Below are 19,048 nucleotides of genomic sequence, written 5' to 3'. Positions count from 1 at the left end.
GGAGCCATTATCTTAGCACTGTCTTAGAGTTAAACAGGTGAAGGACAGTGGGGAGCCATTCTGGGAGAGGAGGTAGTGGCAACCGGAGCCCAGAGAGCCTAGAGGAGACACAATCAGGAAGACAAATCTTTGCTCCATTTTTATCTCCCTTTAACAAAGTGGTCAAATAAAGGGGGTTAGAAATCTCTTCATTCAGACATGTCCTCCTCCTGACAGATTTGCTATGTGCAATTTGAAAGAGCAATGCACTCCTTTTAGAAGCAGTTAAAATAGCCCATCTTTTTCAGAACATAGAAGAGAGGTTACCAAGGGCTGGAGGGAATGGGGAATGAGTAGTTATTGTTTAGTGAGTACAAAGTCTCTGGGATGATAAAAAAAAAGTTCTGGAAATGGGTATTGTGATGGTTGCACAACATTGTGAATGTATTTACTGCTACTAAATTATACACTTAAATGTGGTTAAAATGGTAAATTTATGTTACATATATTTATATTATGTATAAAAAATATCCTGCCTTTTTGAGGGACGGAAGGACAGGAGCAAACGATGTTCAACTTTAGCTGATTGCTACTGTCTCAGGTGTGTGTGTGTGTAGGTGGTTAGTTAAGGGGATTCAATGCATGTGGTCTGACAAAGTACAAGTGTATTCATGGGAATAGGGAATGGATAAAACTTTTGAAAAGAGTTGGCAGTAAAAATTTGATATAAATATAAGAGATGTCCAGAACATTCTTTACTGCCTCCTTTGCCTGGTTGACTCCTGGGTTCCATATCACTTCATTTGGAGGGTCTTGTAGAGCAGTATCTCTCTCTCAAACTTCACCGTGCATAAGATTCACCTGGGGACCTTGTTAAACTGCAAGTTCTAATTCAGAAGATCTTTGGTGAAGCCTAGACTGCATTTCTCACACGTTCCCAGGCAATGTGGACACTATAGATCCACAGACCATAGGGGGAGGGCTGTGTAAATTTCATTTTCTTAGTTCACCATCATATCCTCATGTCCAGCAAAGTGATTAGCACATAGAGGGTGCTTAATAAATATTTACTGAATGAATGACTATATAAGGTTAGCGTAGGAGTTTCGGGAGCAGAACAATCTTTGTTCTGAACTACATATATTTAGGGTGTTTCTGCTTCTGTCATTCACTTTGTGAAATTACTTAATACTCTGTAGAATAAGGACATTAGTACTAATTTATTTCTGGCTTTGCCACCTGCTGCCTCAACTCTAATCCTAGAAATAGTGGCCCTATACACGTGGAGTGTAATGAACCCTGGCTTGCAAGCTCCAAAGAGGACTTGCTGTGGTCTATAATCCCTGTAAACAAATTCTCTTCCTCCAGGGTTCCCTGCAGAGTGCAGGGAACCTGCTGAAGTGGGGATTTCCAGATTTTGGTGCCATTCTGAGTAATTGCTACCTTGGCCTCCTCCAAAAAGGAATAAACACCCTTTTTAACTGAGTGTGTGAGAAGGAAGGTCATTACTCTACAACACATGGAAGTAATAATGTTGCCATTATTTACTTTTATCGTTTATGATGATGATAACGACACTGGCAGTTGAGCGATTAAGTATGTGGGGAAGTTGGGGGAGGGGGCAGACAGGGCTGGGAGAGGACAGGAGAAAGAGGAACTACATCTCCCAGAATGCCCCGGGAAAGCCCACGCCGCGGCGGCGCCCCACCCCTCGCCGACTGGGTCCGCCCCCTCAGATGACGTCACAGAGGTGACGTCACGGCGCCCAGAGCGAGGCTGGGGTAGGAAGGCCGACTGAGCTGGAGTCGTCCGCTTGTAGTGGAGGCTGCTAGGAGCCGGCCAGAGGGTGAGCGGGCGAGCAGGCGAGCGAGCTAGGGCAGGCAGGAGGGAGCGTCGCGCGGCGCAGAGGCGCGCCGGGGCCGGGCCGCGGCGGAACCACAGCCGGAGAGAGGCAGCCCGAGCCGGGCGCCGCGGGGTCCCCACCCCCACTCGGCCGGACAGTGCCCGGTGTTCCCCCGTGCGGGGGGCGGCGGCGGCGGCTGACGGGACCCGACAGGACCGCGGGGGTGTTGCCACCTCCACCGAGGAGCCGTCGCGGCCGCGGGCTCCTCAGAGCCGGGGCCCGGGGCCCGTGACAGACGGGCCGAGAAAGGGAGAGAGGCGGCGGCGGCGCAGGCGACGGGGAGGCGGCGGCGGCGGCGACACCATGTCATCCCCCAGTCCGGGCAAGAGGCGGATGGACACGGACGTGGTCAAGCTGTATCCTTCGTGGAGGGGAAATTCGGGCTGTGTGTGTGGGGCGGTGTGGGAATGCCCAGGGCACCTCCTGAAACCCAGCAAGGGCCCTGGGGCACTCCAGGCCACTGTCCGAGGCTCGCCTCCCTCCCCCCAGTGCCTACGGCAGCTCCTGGGCACCTCCCAGGGGCCGAGAGCCTTTTCAGCTCTCCTTTTATCTGCAGCACCCCTAAATACGCGTTGCTGCTCGCTCTTCCTGCACCCCCAGTGCCCGTGACTTTCCTCCACGGCGTTTGGACTCCCAAGACGGCCTTTTTTCTTTTTGCAGGACTAGCCGTCTCACTCTCTTCCCCACCACCGGGCCCATCTTCAGGGTCTCTCTTTCCTGTTTGCTCGCTCTGGATTTAGGGACCCAAGGGTAGAAATTCCCGAGAGGGAAGCCTTTCTCTCTTTCTTGAGATGTCCCCATTTCTTCCGCTCACAATGCTGCTTGAACTGGGGTAACTCAAGCGACCTCCTTTATCCCTAATTCCTTTCTATATTAGGAAGAGAGTAGCCTGCTCAGGGCCCCCTCTTCTAATAAAGAGCTCTATGTGTTTTAAATCGGAGACTCTTGTTAAGCTTTATGGTCCCTAGAAGAACCCTGCTGTTTTCCTTTGCACTGACAAAGCCTATCCCACCCTTAGTTGTATGCGATGAGGACCCCCAGGCCCTCCAGCAAGCCACCCTCCATATTGTGGATATGACAGCTGCCGGGAGGGAGAGAAAGAGGAGCTCCTGGGCAAAATAGCCGCTGTACTAGCCACTTAAGCAAAACTGCCTGTGTGAGGATAAGGTTCTTGGGGAATACTTGCCCTGATCTTGCCAAGTGACACCCTTTATTTCTACCCCCTCCCCCAACTTTATACACTCTGGAGGTTGCAGTAAGAAAGCTATAACTGATAAGAGTCCTTCAGGCAGTGGTTTTGGTTGGAGTCCAGACTGATTATTTCATGACCAGCTAGAGAAATTCGCGAAGGTTCCTGTGACAAATTGAGGAATTTTTTTTTTTTTTTAAAGTAGTAATTTAGAGGGTAAGGGGAGCCCAGTGTTCTGAACAACTAATCCCTGAGAAGAGGGGAAAAGTGGGGGGCAGGGGGGTGGTAGGGTGGAACTTGCAGTTAAAAAGTCCTGTCTCCTGTTTCTCTTTCTGCCTCATCCCCATCCCCCCACCATTTCCCCCTGTTGCAGGGTTTTGTTTATATAACTCAAGTTGTTTGGCTAAATTCTTCAGGTGAATTCCTTTCTTCCTTTTATTTGTTACCGTTTCTGATTGAGTTTTACCTCTTTGTAGAGATCAGTGATTATTGTCAAATACTCAGTTATGGAATTTGCTGAAGTTTTAAAGTAGTTTTTGCATATGGTTTGGAAGTGGGGGATGGGAGGGAAGTTGCCTGGGCAAGAGATTATTTTTTTCATAAGCTTTTCAGAAATAAGGTGCTTTTCTTCTCGATCAGGGAAAACTTGGCTAGAAATTAGGAACGGTAGATAAACTTCTAACTTTAGGTTTTGGAGTTTAGAATTTGTGGAGGGTGGAAGTGGGGATTGGAGACAGCAAGTAATAAAGTATAATGTACCAAATATATGTCTAGGCACAAGTGAAATCAACTCTTTATGAGCTGTTTGTGGCTGTGATTGTTTTGTAAATGTGTGAACGATACCAGTAATGTTGGCTTTTCATAAGGTTGCAGGAAAACTTGTAACTATGACTGTGTGTACATTTTACACAAAGCAGTTTCGGCTCTTATTTTTGTTTAGAAACTAGGAAATGACATGGTGGCAGAATCTGAGTTATTTTTATCTTGAATTGAGAGTTACTGTCGCACCGAATGCAAATTTCTACCTAATGTTTAATTGGGATGGAGTGGGGGAGAGAATTCCAGCTGTTTTTGATCCATGTCAGATTCTCAAATTATGTACATACATATATTTTTAAAAGACTGAGGATAAAGAGAGAGGCCTAACTTGACCTGATGCCTTTTCCATACAGTGCCTTTTGTTCATTTAGTAGTTGTGGCATCTAGAATGATTACCGCATTTAGGAGTCGGGGTGTGGGGGGGTGGAGAGGGAGAGGAAAACAGACAAAGAACAGCAGGGTGTCTTTTTTTCTCCCCCTAAGTGGCTTATTTCATAGCTTATTTTTAGTAGAAGATGAAGAAAGGCAAAGATGCATTGGCCTTCTGTTCTTTCCCCACCTTCCTTCTTTTTGACAAAAGAAAGCAGAGGCGCTTTAAAATCGTAGATCTCTGAAATAGAATAACCGTCTCAAGATTTAAAAGCCAGAGGTTATCTTTGTTTCAAGTTTGTTATTTTCTGATATAACGGAGTTTGGAAGTTAACATTTTTGGATTTCCTTTTGTGTGTATGTTGTGTGGGTGAGAGATTTTGTGGCCTCCTTTTTCTGTTGAATTCACATCAGTAGGCCCAAATGGAGCCAACAATTTTTGAGTAAGGTATATTTAGCAAAAAATTTAAAGAAAAATTCCCCAACCCTCTACTAAAATGAGTACAATTGTGTGAAAGGGACTGGGGGTGGGGTGGGGCAGGGGAGGAGGTTGAAAATGAAAGATGGTGGAGAGGAAGTAGGAAGAAAAGGTCTGAAGGAATGTACTTCTTGCCCCTCAATGCCCCTTGATGATTTCTTTGGTGTGGAGGCTGATAGCTGGTTTTGTTACAATCTCCTGTTTCAGCCCGTTTTTGGATGTCTCCTGAGTGTAATTATACTACCACAATTTACAGCCTGGCCAGGAACCTATATAGTAGGAAAGGAGAGTAGCGGTGTGGGGGTAGGGAGAGAAGAGGATGTGTAACTAATTGGCCACTGCCTTTCACCACCTCACTAGGTTCTTTTGGAGACACGTCTCTGGTTGCTGTTTGGAGTCAGTGATATTTCTTTTGTGATGGGTTGGTAGGAGGAGAGCTGACTCCCAAGTTATGCAGGGAGTGTGTGTTTTGCACCAATGCACTTAATAATCTGCTGGGCGATTATGTTCTGAAACTCTGACTCATTCATTGTTTCTCTTATCCTTTGCTAAGGGTTGTGCAAACCTCCCCAGGAGCCTAGAAACTGATTTACATTACTTTTGGGCCCCGTAGGAATGTGTCCCAAAACAAAACTTGTAGTTAGCCCAAATCCTGTGGAATGGTCTCGAATAGTGCTGCCATTTGTTTGCAAAGTCAGGTAGATTGGTGATCCTGTGCTACTCCCAGCCTGGCAACCTTTGAGGTTTCCACCTCCAACCAGCTGATTATTTAGATTGTCTGAGAAGTGGGACTCTGGTGACCTTAAAGCGTGATTTGCCCTAAAGGAATATCAGTTTAAGTTCTCCCTGGTGGAGGAACAAACAGCTCAGATTACGCGGGTTTCCTTGTTGGTGGGGGTTACTCGTCTCACCCTGTTGCACAGCCCTGGAGATCCTTTTATCTGTGAACCAGTGGCCCCTGCTGAAGGCTAGAGCTGCTTGTTTTGGAAAAGCGTTTGCAGGCAAAAGGCCGCAGGCACTGCTCCTCACTGCTCATTGGCCGCCCTGTTACTACCCGGAAAAGGAGGAGGGGAGGAGCTACCAAACAGCTGATGGAGTGTGTGACAAGAGTGTGTTTATATACAAAAGAGGTGGGAGCTGGGGAGGGCCTGTGAGTGGTGTTACAGGACCAAGTGTGTTTCCAAGGAGCAAAAGGAGGAGAGAAAATCTGACCTGTTACAAAATAAATGTTCAGAAAAATTAAGGTTAAATCACAAAAGTGGATGTGATAATAATGGGGACTTGACGTATCCCATGGTGTTAAGATTTTGGAATTTATAATACCAAGATTTCAAAGATTTCTTTTTTCAGAGAGAGTACGGTAACAAAACAGGATTCGTCACTTTAAATGCACTTAACTGACCCATATGCAGGGATTCAAAAGTATGGTAGAAATGTAAGCTTCCCTTACAAAAGCTTCAAGAGTGATGATAGAAGGGGGCAATGTCTGTCTTATACTAAGTTCATTAACGACATTAGTGAATTTTACAGAATCATTGAAGTCTGCTTTAGGGTTTCAGAAGCATTCTATAACAAATTCAAACCCTCGAATGTTTGAGCACTCCCTTTGTGCCAGGCATGGTGCTTGGAGTTTAGTGAAAAATTCAGTGTAGGTGGTTGTGGTGCTTATGTAATTAGTTAAAATTTTTTTTTTTTTTTTGTTAGATCAGAAAGGACAGACTGTGCTTATGTTGGGTCAGCACTGTATGTATATCACCTTGCTTTTTGAGTAACTTACACTCAGAATGAACTTTTCAAGGAATTAGAAAGGTTAAAGTGAATTTTATGTGATGGGATGTATATGGGGATCTGTACTCTTGTTATTTAAAAGACATTAAAAAAACTAAAACATTAAAATGTGTAGCCATTTGTCTTTGACTTCAACTTTGGTATTTTGCTGTTAATCAGTAGTTATTCCTAAGTTAGTAGTCTTTGTTACTCTTTAATTTGTGTTCAAAGTGTAGACAATTCTGTAATCTTTTAACTAGCTCCAGTGTCAGTTGAGAACCTGTGATTTGCCTTTTCTTTTCCGTGGCCTCTGTTTTAGTGACATGATGAGATGAAGTTGGAACAGTTTTATGGTCTTCAAGCTGAAAGTTAAAGATTTGGCAACCCCCAGTGTTCTGAATTTGTCTTCCCTGCCTAGATTTTGGTGACAAATATAACATACTGGTACTTATTTTGGTTAAGCAGGAACCTACATGAGTAAGCATTCACAGCTTCAGAACATCTGATTCCTGCAGAGCAGTTCTAGTAAATTACACGCAAGCCTAAAAATTCAGCTTTTAGGGGAAAAAATGTTTTGCAGATGTGACCCATAAAAGTCCTTTCCGTATTTGTGTGTGTTAGAACAACCTAGATTTGTTGGTTTTTCTAGTGGTACAATTTTCTTAGCCCCTTGATCTGTGTTTTATATCTATTTTTAAAATTTGATATCTTGTTTGGTCTTTTTTTTTTTTTTTTTTTTTGAGACAGAGTCTCACTCTGTTGCCCAGTCTAGAGTGCTGTGGTGTCAGCCTAGCTCACAGCAACCTCAAACTCCTGGGCTCAAGCAATCCTTCTGCCTCAGCCTCCCAAGTAGCTGGGACTACAGGCATGCACCACCATGCCTGGCCAATTTTTTCTCTATATATTTTTAGTTGTCCAGCTAATTTCTTTCTATTTTTTTTAGTAGAGACAGGGTCTTGCTCTTGCTCAGGCTGGTCTCAAACTCCTGAGCTCGTACGATCTACCCGCCTTGGCCTCCCAAGTGCTAGAATTACAGGCATGAGCCACCGTGCTCGGCTCTTGTTCAGTCTTAACAGATTTGATGGTTCCAGGAATCATTGGATTTTTAGGCATGCAATTTAGACCTTACAAAGCTTACAACGTAATAGCTTTTTACCTGTAGACCCATAGTGTGTGTGTGTTTTGGTAAAATAATAAACTTAGTTGGATTTTTAAAAGTAATAAGATAATTGAGGAAAATATAGGTTATAAAAAGGGAAAAAAAACAGTCACCCATAATCCTATTCTTTAAACAGTGGTTCTTAAACTTAAGTTTGTTAAAATCAGGTCATGGGGCCCCACCTCTGGAGTTTTCTAATTCAGTGGGTTTAGGATGAGGTCTGAGAACTTGCAGTTCTAAGAAGTTTCCAGATGATGCTGATGCACTTGGTCCAGGGACCACAGTTTAAGAACCATTGGGCTTAAATGCTGACATTATGATGTTTTTTTTCCTGTCTTTTATTCTCCCCGGGGTATATTTTCAACTAACCTGTTGATCATACTGTATGTGTCTGCTCGGTTGCTTAGTATTTTTGCAACTTTTTTCCCAGTTAAAAATATCAGACATCTAGCAATCTGGCAGGCCAAGGTGGGGCTGGGGGGGGGGGATCACTCAAGGTCAAGAGTTCAAGACCAGCCTGAGCAAGAGCCGAGACCCATTTCTACTAAAAATAGAAAGAAATTATCTGGACAACTAAAAATATGTAGAAAAAATTAGCCAGGCATGGTGGCACATACCTGTAGTCCCAGCTACTCTGGAGGCTGAGGCAGAAGGATCGATTAAGCCCAGGACTTTGAGGTTGCTGTGAGCTAGGCTGACACCATGGCACTCTAGCCCGGGCAACAGAGTGAGACTCTGTCTCAAAAAAAAAAAAAAAATCAGACATAATGAATAGCCCATGTAGTTGGCCCAGCCCGTAGCTGTGCCATTGATCTAATTCTTTGCCGTTTTTCTCTGATGAATAAAATTGAAATTACCGTCTTTCTGCGTGAAGCTTTTCTTTGGGTTATTTCTATTTTCCCAAAATGGGATTATAGATCACAGAAGGTAAACATTTGGATTAAAATATTTAATTAAAAACCTGTGGGGCCCACACCCAGCATGCTCTTATTTTGTTAGGTTGTGTTGCAGTTGGTGTCATTTGGCACTGAAACAGCCTGGCATAGTGATTAAAGATGAATTCTCGTTTCTTTGTTTAAACTTCTATGCTTTTTGTGATGATGGTAACCCTTAATTTAGGTGTACTTTTGTACTTCTCAGTGTGCCTACTGGAAGTTGGTAGGTTAAGTGTGCTATGTTCATGACAGATAGAGCTGATTGGCAAGAGCTATGGAATTAGGTTTGGTATCTTGAATTCTTTTTCTTTTTATTGTTTATTGAAATATACTTGACATACAGTAAACTGTACATATTTCAAGTGATACATTTGATAAGTTTTAACGTTATGTATCACCCATGAAGCCTGTCACCACAATCAAGATAGGGAATATATTTATCTTCCATAGGAGTTTTTTGTGCCTCTTTATAATCCTTCCCTTTCTCCCTCCAAACATTGATCTGCTTTCTGTCACTATATGTGATTTTGTATTTTCTTGAATTGTATATAAAGGGAATCATACAGTGTGTATTCTTTTTGTGTGTATTCTTTCACTCATAAATTTGAGATTCACTTGTTATCATTTGTTCATTCTTCTTATTGCTGAGTAGTACATTGTGTATATATACCACAATTTTAGGTATTCACTTTTTTTTTGGAGTGGTCTTCAGTGGTATGTATTCACTTTTTTCTTTTCTTTTCTTTTTTTTTTTTTTTGAGACAAAGTATCACTCTGTTGTCCTGGGTAGAGTGCAGTGGCATCATCATAGCTCACTGCAACCTCAAACTCCTGGGCTCAAGCCATCCTCCTGCTCAGCTTCCCAAGTAGGTGGGACTATGGGCTCTCACCTCGATGCCTGGCTAATTTTTCTATTTATAGTAGAGACGGGATCTCACTCTTGCTCAGGCTGATCTTGAATTCTTGATCTCAAGCTCTCCTCCCGCCTCGGCCTCCCAGAGTGTTAGGATCACAGGCGTGAGCCACGATGCCTGGCCTTCACTTCTTAATGCTTGATGGCGTTTAGGTTATTTCTAGTTTGGGGCTATCACAAATAAAGCTGCTGTGAATGTTTTATGGACGTATGCTTTCTTTTTTCTTGGCTAAGAGAAATAGCTGGATCATGTGGTAGGTATATTTAACTTTTTAACAGGTAGCTTGAATTGAAATTTTACTGATGATGGTCTGTATTTCATACACAAGCAAAATGGTGACATTAAACTGTTGTTTCAATTGTGTATTTTAAAGGAGTCACTTTAATTTGCTCCTAAAGCACTGATTTTCAACCTACTTCTGTTAAAGCTGGTTTTGTAGCTGCTCTTCTCTCCTCCCCTATTTGAAATTAGTGAATTAAATTTTTATTGTGGGCCAGGTGTGGTGGCTCACACCTGTAATCCCAACACTTCGGGAGGCTGAGGTGGGAGGATCACTTGAGGCCAGGAGTTTACAACTAGCCTAGGCGACATAGCGAGACCCCATCTCTACAAAAAGAAAGTTAACTGGGCATGCTGGTGAGTGCCTGTAATTTTTACTACTCAGGAGGCTGAGTTGGGAGGATTGCTTGAGCCCAGGAATTCGAGGTTACAGTGAGTGTACTTCAGGCTGGGTTACAGAGTGAGATTCTGTCTCAAAAATTTGAAATTTTCATTGTGAAGTATTTTTGTGGCTCTTTGAAATGGCACTTCAGGAATTTTGGCAGTGGTTGCTTTCTGAATATAAGGGCTATTTTTGCATTTGCTAATAAGACTGTACCTCTGTGGATAGGTAAGCGAATTTTTCTTGCTTTTTGTAAAGTATTTATTTATAAGAATTTTTTTTTAACATAACATTTGCTTAGCATCTCCAGTGAAGTTTACAGCAGTTTATGTGGGACACTCGATTTTTTTTTTTTTTTTGAGACAGAGTCTCGCTCTGTTGCCCAGGCTAGAGTGAGTGCCATGGCGTCAGCCTAGCTCACAGCAACCTCAAACTCCTGGGCTTAAGCGATCCTACTGCCTCAGCCTCCCGGGTAGCTGGGACTACAGGCATGCGCCACCATGCCCGGCTAATTTTTTCTATATATTTTAGTTGGCCAGATAATTTCTTTCTATTTTTAGTAGAGACGGGGTCTCGCTCTTGCTCAGGCTGGTCTCGAACTCCTGACCTCGAGCTATCCACCCGCCTTGGCCTCCCAGAGTGCTAGGGATTATAGGCGTGAGCCACCGCACCCTGCCAGGGACACTCTATTGAAGTCTAAATAGTATCTTCAGTTTTCATAGAGAATAAACGCAGGTGAAAGGAACCAATAGCAACTCAGTGGCAGAACTGGAAACAGAGTCTAAGAGTTAGGATATCCTTTAATATACTTTCCTGGAATTTTTTTGAAGTTAATTTTTAATGAAATGGTGTTTTTAAATTTTTTTTTTTGGAATCTTATGAGTTACTTGATAGGTTAATTAATAGACATTGCTATAATAAACAATTTGACATTGCTTTGTAATAGTTGTTACTGTCACATTTTCTGATTAATTATAAACATTTGGATTTATATATCATTGTTTAAAAAATTAACATCTTACCGGTGACAGCTGGAACTTTTCATTTGGCTAACAAAAAGACAACCTGGTTTATGCCTGTTGTAGGTTGGAGTCAGTGACAGTATGTTCACTGGATAGGCTGTTTCAGTAGTCAGACACAGGGATAGTGCCCTGAACATGTAAATTAGAGTGTATTATTTTCTACTTGCCAAAGTGTAATTCAAGTGCAGCGTAGAAACCTTTGAAGACATAGAGAAGGCAGTTCATGCTTTTGAGAGGCTGGTATTGCATTAGTGGTTCTCAGCTGGGTATCACATTTGAAAAGAATTGTTGTATTTTTATGGACAGATACCATGGTGGTTGTAATTTCTTTTCTGTACCTCACCAGATGCTTGAGGACAGTGTCTGGTTGTTTGCAGGCTGGTGCTTGTGGTGTTATCTGCCTGTGCCCAGCAGAACCCAAATCCTCAAGAGCCAGGTGGGAAGCCCCACAGGGCAGCTGTATGCTTCTGGGGGATGAAGGATCCTTTTTGCCTTCCCCTGCTTTGTAGGTATGTAGGGCATTAGGTAGGCGGTGTGAATAGATGCTGCTGATCTTCTGACCTGGCCCTGCAGAGAAGTCCAGGAGGAGGAGGAGGAGGAGGGGGAGGAGGAGGAGGAGGAGGAAGGCTTTGTGAAGTGGGGAGGCTTGGCTGGACAGGCCATCCTCAGGAAGACAGGCATGGCTGGTGGGTCTGACCCTGGACTCACAAACGTGCCTGGGCTGTAGCTCTTGGAGGAAGCGTATTTAGAGATTTAGGATATTGTTTAATTGGTTGGGAATGGAATCTTTGTCTTTTGTTCAACCTCCTGGTTTCTAACTTTTCAACCATTTTTTAGGGAAGCATTATATGTGAAAGGAGATATTCCCTACATATGAAATAATATTATTAATGTCAAATTATGCATTTTCTTAGTATTAGGCAAACTTTTTTTCATGTATCAAGGTTTTCTCATGTACACTTTCAAAGTTTTTTTTGGATTATAAAATCTTAGTTGAGGTAACATAAATAGAAAACTAGATACAAAGTGTGCCTGGTTCATGTTACCTCACAGGCAATTGGGCTGCTACTCAGCATAGTGAAAAATAAGTTCAGTTGTTTTGTGCAAATGGTACCAGAAAAACTTTGGTTATCTGGATTTTGTTTTTCAATCAAGATGTCTTTATATTGCATAGACAGTTTCTGAAAGATTGATTAATTTAAACATTCAAAATTTGGTTGAGTGCTTCCTTTGTAGCATTTATCTGTAGAAGGTTGATTCAGTTAGTCACGTCGGTAAGAGATCACCAAGTGTAATATAGTTGGATATGTTGTCTCATGGTCTTATAGACTGCTGGATATTTAGTACCTTTTTGCTAATCCTTGAATCTAAATCTGTAAATAAATTAGTAAGCCTCCTTGGCAACAAAGCTTGACACTACATAACCCTTTTTATTTCACTCCAAAGGAAAGAAACTGGGTTTGTTTTTTTTTTTTATTTTTTATTTTTTATTAACAAATAGTCACTTTTGCTGGGCATGGTAGCATACACCTGTAGTCCCAGGTGCTTGGGAGACTGAGGCAGGAGGGCGACTTGAGCCTGGGAGTTTGAGACTGTAAGTGTACTGTGATTGGCATCTGTGAATAGCCACTGCACTCCAGCCTGGGCAACATAGTGAGGACCCTGTCTCTAAAAACAAATGTTAACTTTTATATGGCCTTAGGTTTTAGGTTCTCACAACGGTAAATTGTACTTGCTCAGATCACTAATTGAAACTAAGAGAGCCTACAATGAAATAATCCCATGATGTAGATCTTGGACAGTTTGGATTTTTAAAACAAATTATTTATATTCAAATGGATGAACACAGGAGGAAAATGCATTTTAAGTGCTTGTATTTTCTGACAGGAGTCTCAGCTCTTTATCGCAACTTGGTGGCTGATATTAATGTTGCTTTTGACAACATTATACTAACACGTAGAACACAATACGTGTTTGGTAATAGAACATCAAGCGAAAGGGGGAAAAAAGCACTGATCTTGGCACCACAATTTGGCATTATTAGCATCTGTTAACTTTACAAACCTAAATCATTCCATTCTCCACAACCACCTTCTTGATAATGAATAAAGGAAAAAAATCTTGTATTTTGCCCGTCTGTTCGTTTGTATCTTTAAAGATTCCAAACAAAAACAAAGCAGCTTTATTTGTTTTGTGGTTGGAAGGAGAGGAAGTAGACCTTTGAGTGTGTTCTTTAGTTGAATTATCTGGATTGCTGCCCATTTCTCCTGGCACTAAAGAACTGTGGTTCTTCAAAGCTGTCTTTGATTATCACATACCGTATATTTGAGTATACCTGTGTTGTCTGTCATGCTGTTGTAAACACTTAATTGCCTCTGTTTTTTCTTTCACAGGCTCCTGGATTAGAATAGTTATAACCACATTCTTTTATCTTTGAGTAATTAATGTGACTTTTCCCTTATTTGAGATTTAGCTAAGAGTTTTATAAGAAGTAAACTATGATATATCAGGAAGACTGTATTGGTGGTTCATAAAGACTATAATTTCATTTTCATAAATTGTGTATATTCAAGTCTGTATGTCTGTTTTCTGTTAGTGTTCTTAGCTTATACTTTGATTTCTAGGAATCAAGCAGGACAAACTCACTGGCAGGAAAGTACCTTTAGATTAATTACACACTCACACGCACACCCCTGTCCCCTTTTGGAGAGAAGGTATTTCCAGATCCTTTACAGTATCTTATATTCAAGCTTAATTAAAAGTAGTAGGAAAGTAAAGTCTTTGTTTCTGGGAGCCTGAAAGTCAAAGTGTACTTGGTTTATTTTACTTTGTGGAGTTTGGCAATTATATATCAAACTTTATGCTAAAAATGTGTAGTAGTTTACAACTTTGTGTACCCTTAGAATGTAAAAATAGCAGGCAACACCTCCAGTTTGCCTTAACTATGTCAGTGAAGTCAGACACCATGGAACTTTACACTTGAATTTTGTGTGTTTATCTTTAGAGATCCTGGTCTCTACTTGCCTCTGATGAATTTGGTTTTTCTAAGCTAGTTTTATACAATCCGGCCAGTTTGTGAGATTCAGAAACTGCTAATGGACTGTGTCCTCGAGGTGGGAAATCTAGAGGTCTCCATCACGGAGCATCCTCCTGTCCCCTTCAGGCAAGGTAAATGGGAGTGGTCCCCTCGCACCAGGGGAGCTTGTTTGCAGGATTAAGTTTTAGCTCTTTTGCATCTTATGATTCAAAGAATGACTAATGAAATACTGTGTCTACTTGTATTTAGTCTCCAATTTTTTTGGTGAGCTGTCATATATACATATATATACACACACGCACACGCACGCACGCACATACATACACACACAGTCAAGCCTTTGAACAGGATTATCTTAATTAGCAGACATACAAGCCTTATCTTTTTATTTGCTTGATGAGAAATAGAATTAGCAATCCTCCTACCTCAGCCTCCTGAGTAGCTGGGACTACAGGTTCTCACCACGACACTGGCTAATTTTTCTATTTATAGTAGAGACAGGGTCTCACTCTTGCTCAAGCTGGTCTTGAACGCCTGAGCTCAAGTGATCTTCCCACCACGGCCTCTCAGAGTGCTAGGATTACAGGTGTGAGCCGCTGCGCCTGGCCTGTTTTATTTCTTAAATGTCATTCTTAAAGTGTTTTGTCAGCTCTGATGAAGTCTGGTGGCATTTTATTATTTAAAGTTAAATTTTAGTAGGTATTAGACTCACATAGATTTTAGCATGTTTTTATATTAATACTTGGAGAAAACCTGAACTGCAAATAATAATAGTATTACAAAGCAATGGTTGCTTTCTGAATGTAAGGGCTGTTTGTGGGGAAGTTAATAATCATATTCTCTCTACACAACATCATTTGTGGCCTTAACAGTTTAAGAAGTACTAATGCTTGGCTGTACTGCTTCAGATTAGGAGAGTAAACTCTGGTAACTTTGTTTTTATTATTATTGATAGAAAAAAATGGAAGCAAAGGTTGAAAGACTGCTTTTCATCTGTGACTTATAACATCAGTTTTACTAGTAGTCACATTTACTATGTGAAAAATAAAAACATAGCCTGATAATGTATTAGCTAATCCTGTTTATGAATATAAGATTCATAAAAAAATAAAAATGACTTAGTAGGTTTTACTTATTTATTTTTTCAGACAGGGTCTCACTCTGTTCTGGTTCCTCTTTACAACAAATAAGATGGCATTTCATCTTGTATCCTTTTAAGTTGTTGGAATTGTATGTGCCTTATCAATAATTTAAAAATAAGCCCTGTAAAAATGTCCGATTTATCAGCATAGAATGGCAGCATGCTGTTCTCCTTCAAAATTTTATGTATTTAATTACTTAGATTATGTTTTGTTTTGTTAGAGGGTAAACTAGGAGATAGGGGGATAATTGATTAAAAGAATATGCTTAGAGTCAGGATAGGGTCTGTTAGAGTTTGAAACAGTTCAGTACTTGAGGATTTAAGTATTTTACTTGCAGTACTCTTAGATATTTTAAATATATCTTTTGCAAGAAATTTAGTTTCCAACAATTTTATTGATATTTAAATTTTGACTATTTGTAGTGGGTCAGTTTTGCTTCATGTTAATAGCAATTTTAATTAGTCTTAAGACAGCTAAGCATACAGAAAAAACTTTAGATGCTTAATTTTTTAAAAGTTGTAATGATTTCATAGAAGAATGCTTGGGATGTAAGAAGCTCTGTTCATTCTGTTTTTTCTTTCTTTTCTTTTCTTTTTTTTTTTTTTTGAGAAGGGTCTTGCTCTGTCACCCAGGGCTAGAGTGCAGTGGCATCATCATAGCTCACTGAAACCTCAAATTGCGGGGCTTAAGTGATCCTCCTTTCAGGTAGCTGGAACTACAGGTGCGTGCCACCAAGCTTGGCTTATTTTTCTATTTTTTTGTAGAGATGGGGTCTCAGGCTATGTTGCTCAGGCTGGTCTCGAACTCCTGGTTTCAGTGATCCTCTCACTTTGGCCTCCCAAAGTATTAGGATTATAAGTGTGAGCCACCACGCCTGGCTTCTGTTTGTGTGCCCCCCCCCCCTCCTTAAGGTTTGATAGATTTTTACTTCTTTTTTTTAAGGCTAGTCACGTGAAGCAGTGGGATTTACTTTTTTAAAAATGAACTTTTTATTTTAGATTTATAGAAAAGTTGCTCCAGCAAAGAACACAAATAAAAGAAAAAAAAAGAAAAGTTGGAAGGGTAGTCCACAGAGTTCCTATACCTTATCCAGTTTCTTCTTACCTCTGATATCATTTTATATGACCGTGGTGCATTTGTCAGAACTAAGAAATCAACATTGGCATGTTATTATAAACTCCAGGCTGTATGCAGATTTTACCAGCTTTTCCCTGAGTATTCTTTTCTTTTCTTTCTTTCTTTCTTTTTTTTTTTTTTTTGAGACAGAGTCTTACTCTGTTGCCTGGGCTAGAGTGCCGTGGCGTCAGCCTAGCTCACAGCAACCTCAAACTCCTGGGCTCAAGCGATCCTTCTGCCTCAGCCTCCCGAGTAGCTGGGACTATAGGCATGCGCCACCATACCTGGCTAATTTTTTCTATATATTTTTAGTCGTCCAGCTAATTTCTTTCTATTTTTAGTAGTGATGGTGTCTCACTCTTGCTCAGCCTGGTCTTGAACTCCTGACCTTGAGCGATCCTCCTGCCTCGGCCTCCCAGAGTGCTAGGATTACAGGCATGAGCCACCACACCCGGCCCCTGAGTATTATTTTCTATTCCGTGATTCAACCCAGGATGCTACGTTGTATTTAGTTGTCTTTGTCATGTCTCCTTAGTCTTTTCTGATCTGTGACAGTTTCTCATTCTTTGTTTTACGTGACACCTTGACATGTTTAGGAGTTCTGCTCAGATATTTTGTGGAATGTTCCTGAGTTTATCTGATTTTCCCCCCCTCATGATTAGACCTCATATTAGTGAAATATTAAAATTTGGCCAAATTCATTGTGAGTTTTTGGAAAGAGTACCACAGAGGTGAAGTGCCCTTCTTATCACATCATATCATGGGGTACCTGATACCCACATCATTACTGGTGATCTTAACCTTGATCCACTGAGCTAAAGCTGTGGTTGCCAGGTTTCTCCATTGTGAAGTTACTGTTATTTCCCCTTTTGTACTATTTTGGAAGCTAGTCACTAAGTCTAGCCCACATTCGGGGGGTTCAGGGGAAATCCCTTCCACCTCCTAGAGGGAGTAATTGTTTTTTACTTTTGAGTATAGCATATTAGTGCTTTAATCTTAGTTATTAGTGGCTTTTGTACAGTTATATTTGATTTTGACTGAAGTGTAAATTGGTACTGCTTTTTTGGAAACAAGATGGGATGTAAATAAATGAGTATGTGATCTAAGAGCACAGATTTGATGGATTTGTTTAGCAATTTGCATGACAAATTAAATTTTTTGTATTTGGCTGGTTTTAGCTACATAAATAATGTATGAAAATGAAGGCAAACTTAGGGTGAGTTGCAAATGTATTAGTTAAGAGCCTCATGACTCAAGAAATTTTATAATCTTAGAGTTTTAGACAAGGGAGAGACCTGTGGTTGGTTTAGTGGTAAAATACTATTATATTCTGCATATCTTGCTGTTATTAACTAGTTATATTACTAGTAAGAGAGAAAAATATGTTCTGATCAACTGCTAATTCTTTTTTTTTTTTTTTTTTTTTTGAGACAGAGTCTCACTGTGTTGCCCGGGCTAGAGTGCCGTGGCATCAGCCTAGCTCACAGCAACCTCAAACTCCTGGGCTCAAGCAATCCTCCTGCCTCAGCCTCCCGAGTAGCTGGGACTACAGGCATGTGCCACCATGCCTGGCTAGTTTTTCTATATATATTTTTAGCTGTCCATATAATTTCTTTCTGTTTTTAGTAGAGATGGGGTCTCGCTCTTGATCAGGCTGGTCTCAACTCCTGAGCTCAAACTATCTGCCCGCCTCGGCCTCCCAGAGTGCTAGGATTATAGGCGTGAGCCACCGCGCCCGGCCCAACTGCTAATTCTAATGAAGGCTCATTGCCTTGGCCCATAGAAGCATTTTATTCTCTTAAAAAAAATGTATTTTCTACCATTTTGATATCGTTTCCTTTTTAGCAGTTCTATTTGTAGTTTCAATGAAAATCTCGATATAAATTTTAGCTGACATTTTTAGCTAAAAATTCAGTTATGGAAAGATTGACTAAGTAGAACTTCACTTTTTCTTGACTTCAGAATCTTCTAAGCAATTGAAGTTACTCCTTTAAATGAGTAAACTTTGACAGTGTTTGCTGTGTTTTTATTTTGACTCAATTTTTTTTTTTTTTTTTTTTTTTTGCCATTTTCTACTTTCAACCTAGGAAAAACACTAACTGATTTTCATATGATTAAAGTCTTAAAGTGTATACATTGTTTTCTTTGAGCAGAGTATAGTTGAGACTGTAAATAACAGAAAAGTAACAGTGAGGTATTAAAATTTGGCTTAACACATTTGGTTTCTCAGCTAAAAAGTTAAGCCAAAGTATTTATCTCTCAGGAGCTTCCTTAAAAATAGTGGGGAAGAAAGGCAGAAATTGAATATTAATGGAAAGTATTTCATTACATATAAATACAGTGGTAATAAATTCTCTAATTTGAGACTGTAGAAGACAATTCAGAATTTATGTATCAATTCATGAGGACACTTGGGTTTTTGTGTAGTATATAAATCAGAAGTATTTGTAACCAGCTGTTTATTGGTTTAGTAACCTTGGTGGTGTATTTTTAAACCTTTAGCCTTAAGTAATGCCAGCACCTGTGTGTCCTGTAGGTGCTAAGAGTCAACAGTGTGG

General features: G+C 40.8%; 1 protein-coding gene across 2 annotated transcripts in view; it reads left to right on the top strand.

Moving 5' to 3' along the window:
* The first annotated feature begins 1,744 nt into the window (after positions 1-1,744).
* Positions 1,745-19,048, top strand: part of UBE2H (ubiquitin conjugating enzyme E2 H) — a 98,670-nt gene continuing 81,366 nt past the window's right edge. For both annotated transcript variants that reach the window (XM_069461604.1, XM_069461603.1), the window contains exon 1: positions 1,745-2,238. In XM_069461604.1, coding sequence (XP_069317705.1) covers positions 2,186-2,238 — 53 coding nt within the window. In that variant the 5' untranslated portion in view covers positions 1,745-2,185. The remainder of the gene's footprint in view (positions 2,239-19,048) is intronic.

This window comes from Eulemur rufifrons, chromosome 29 (assembly GCF_041146395.1).
Source record: "Eulemur rufifrons isolate Redbay chromosome 29, OSU_ERuf_1, whole genome shotgun sequence".
In the NCBI taxonomy this organism is placed as follows: domain Eukaryota; kingdom Metazoa; phylum Chordata; class Mammalia; order Primates; family Lemuridae; genus Eulemur; species Eulemur rufifrons.
The sequence above is the reverse complement of the archived record's forward strand: the minus strand, read 5'-3'. Positions and strand labels throughout refer to the sequence as shown.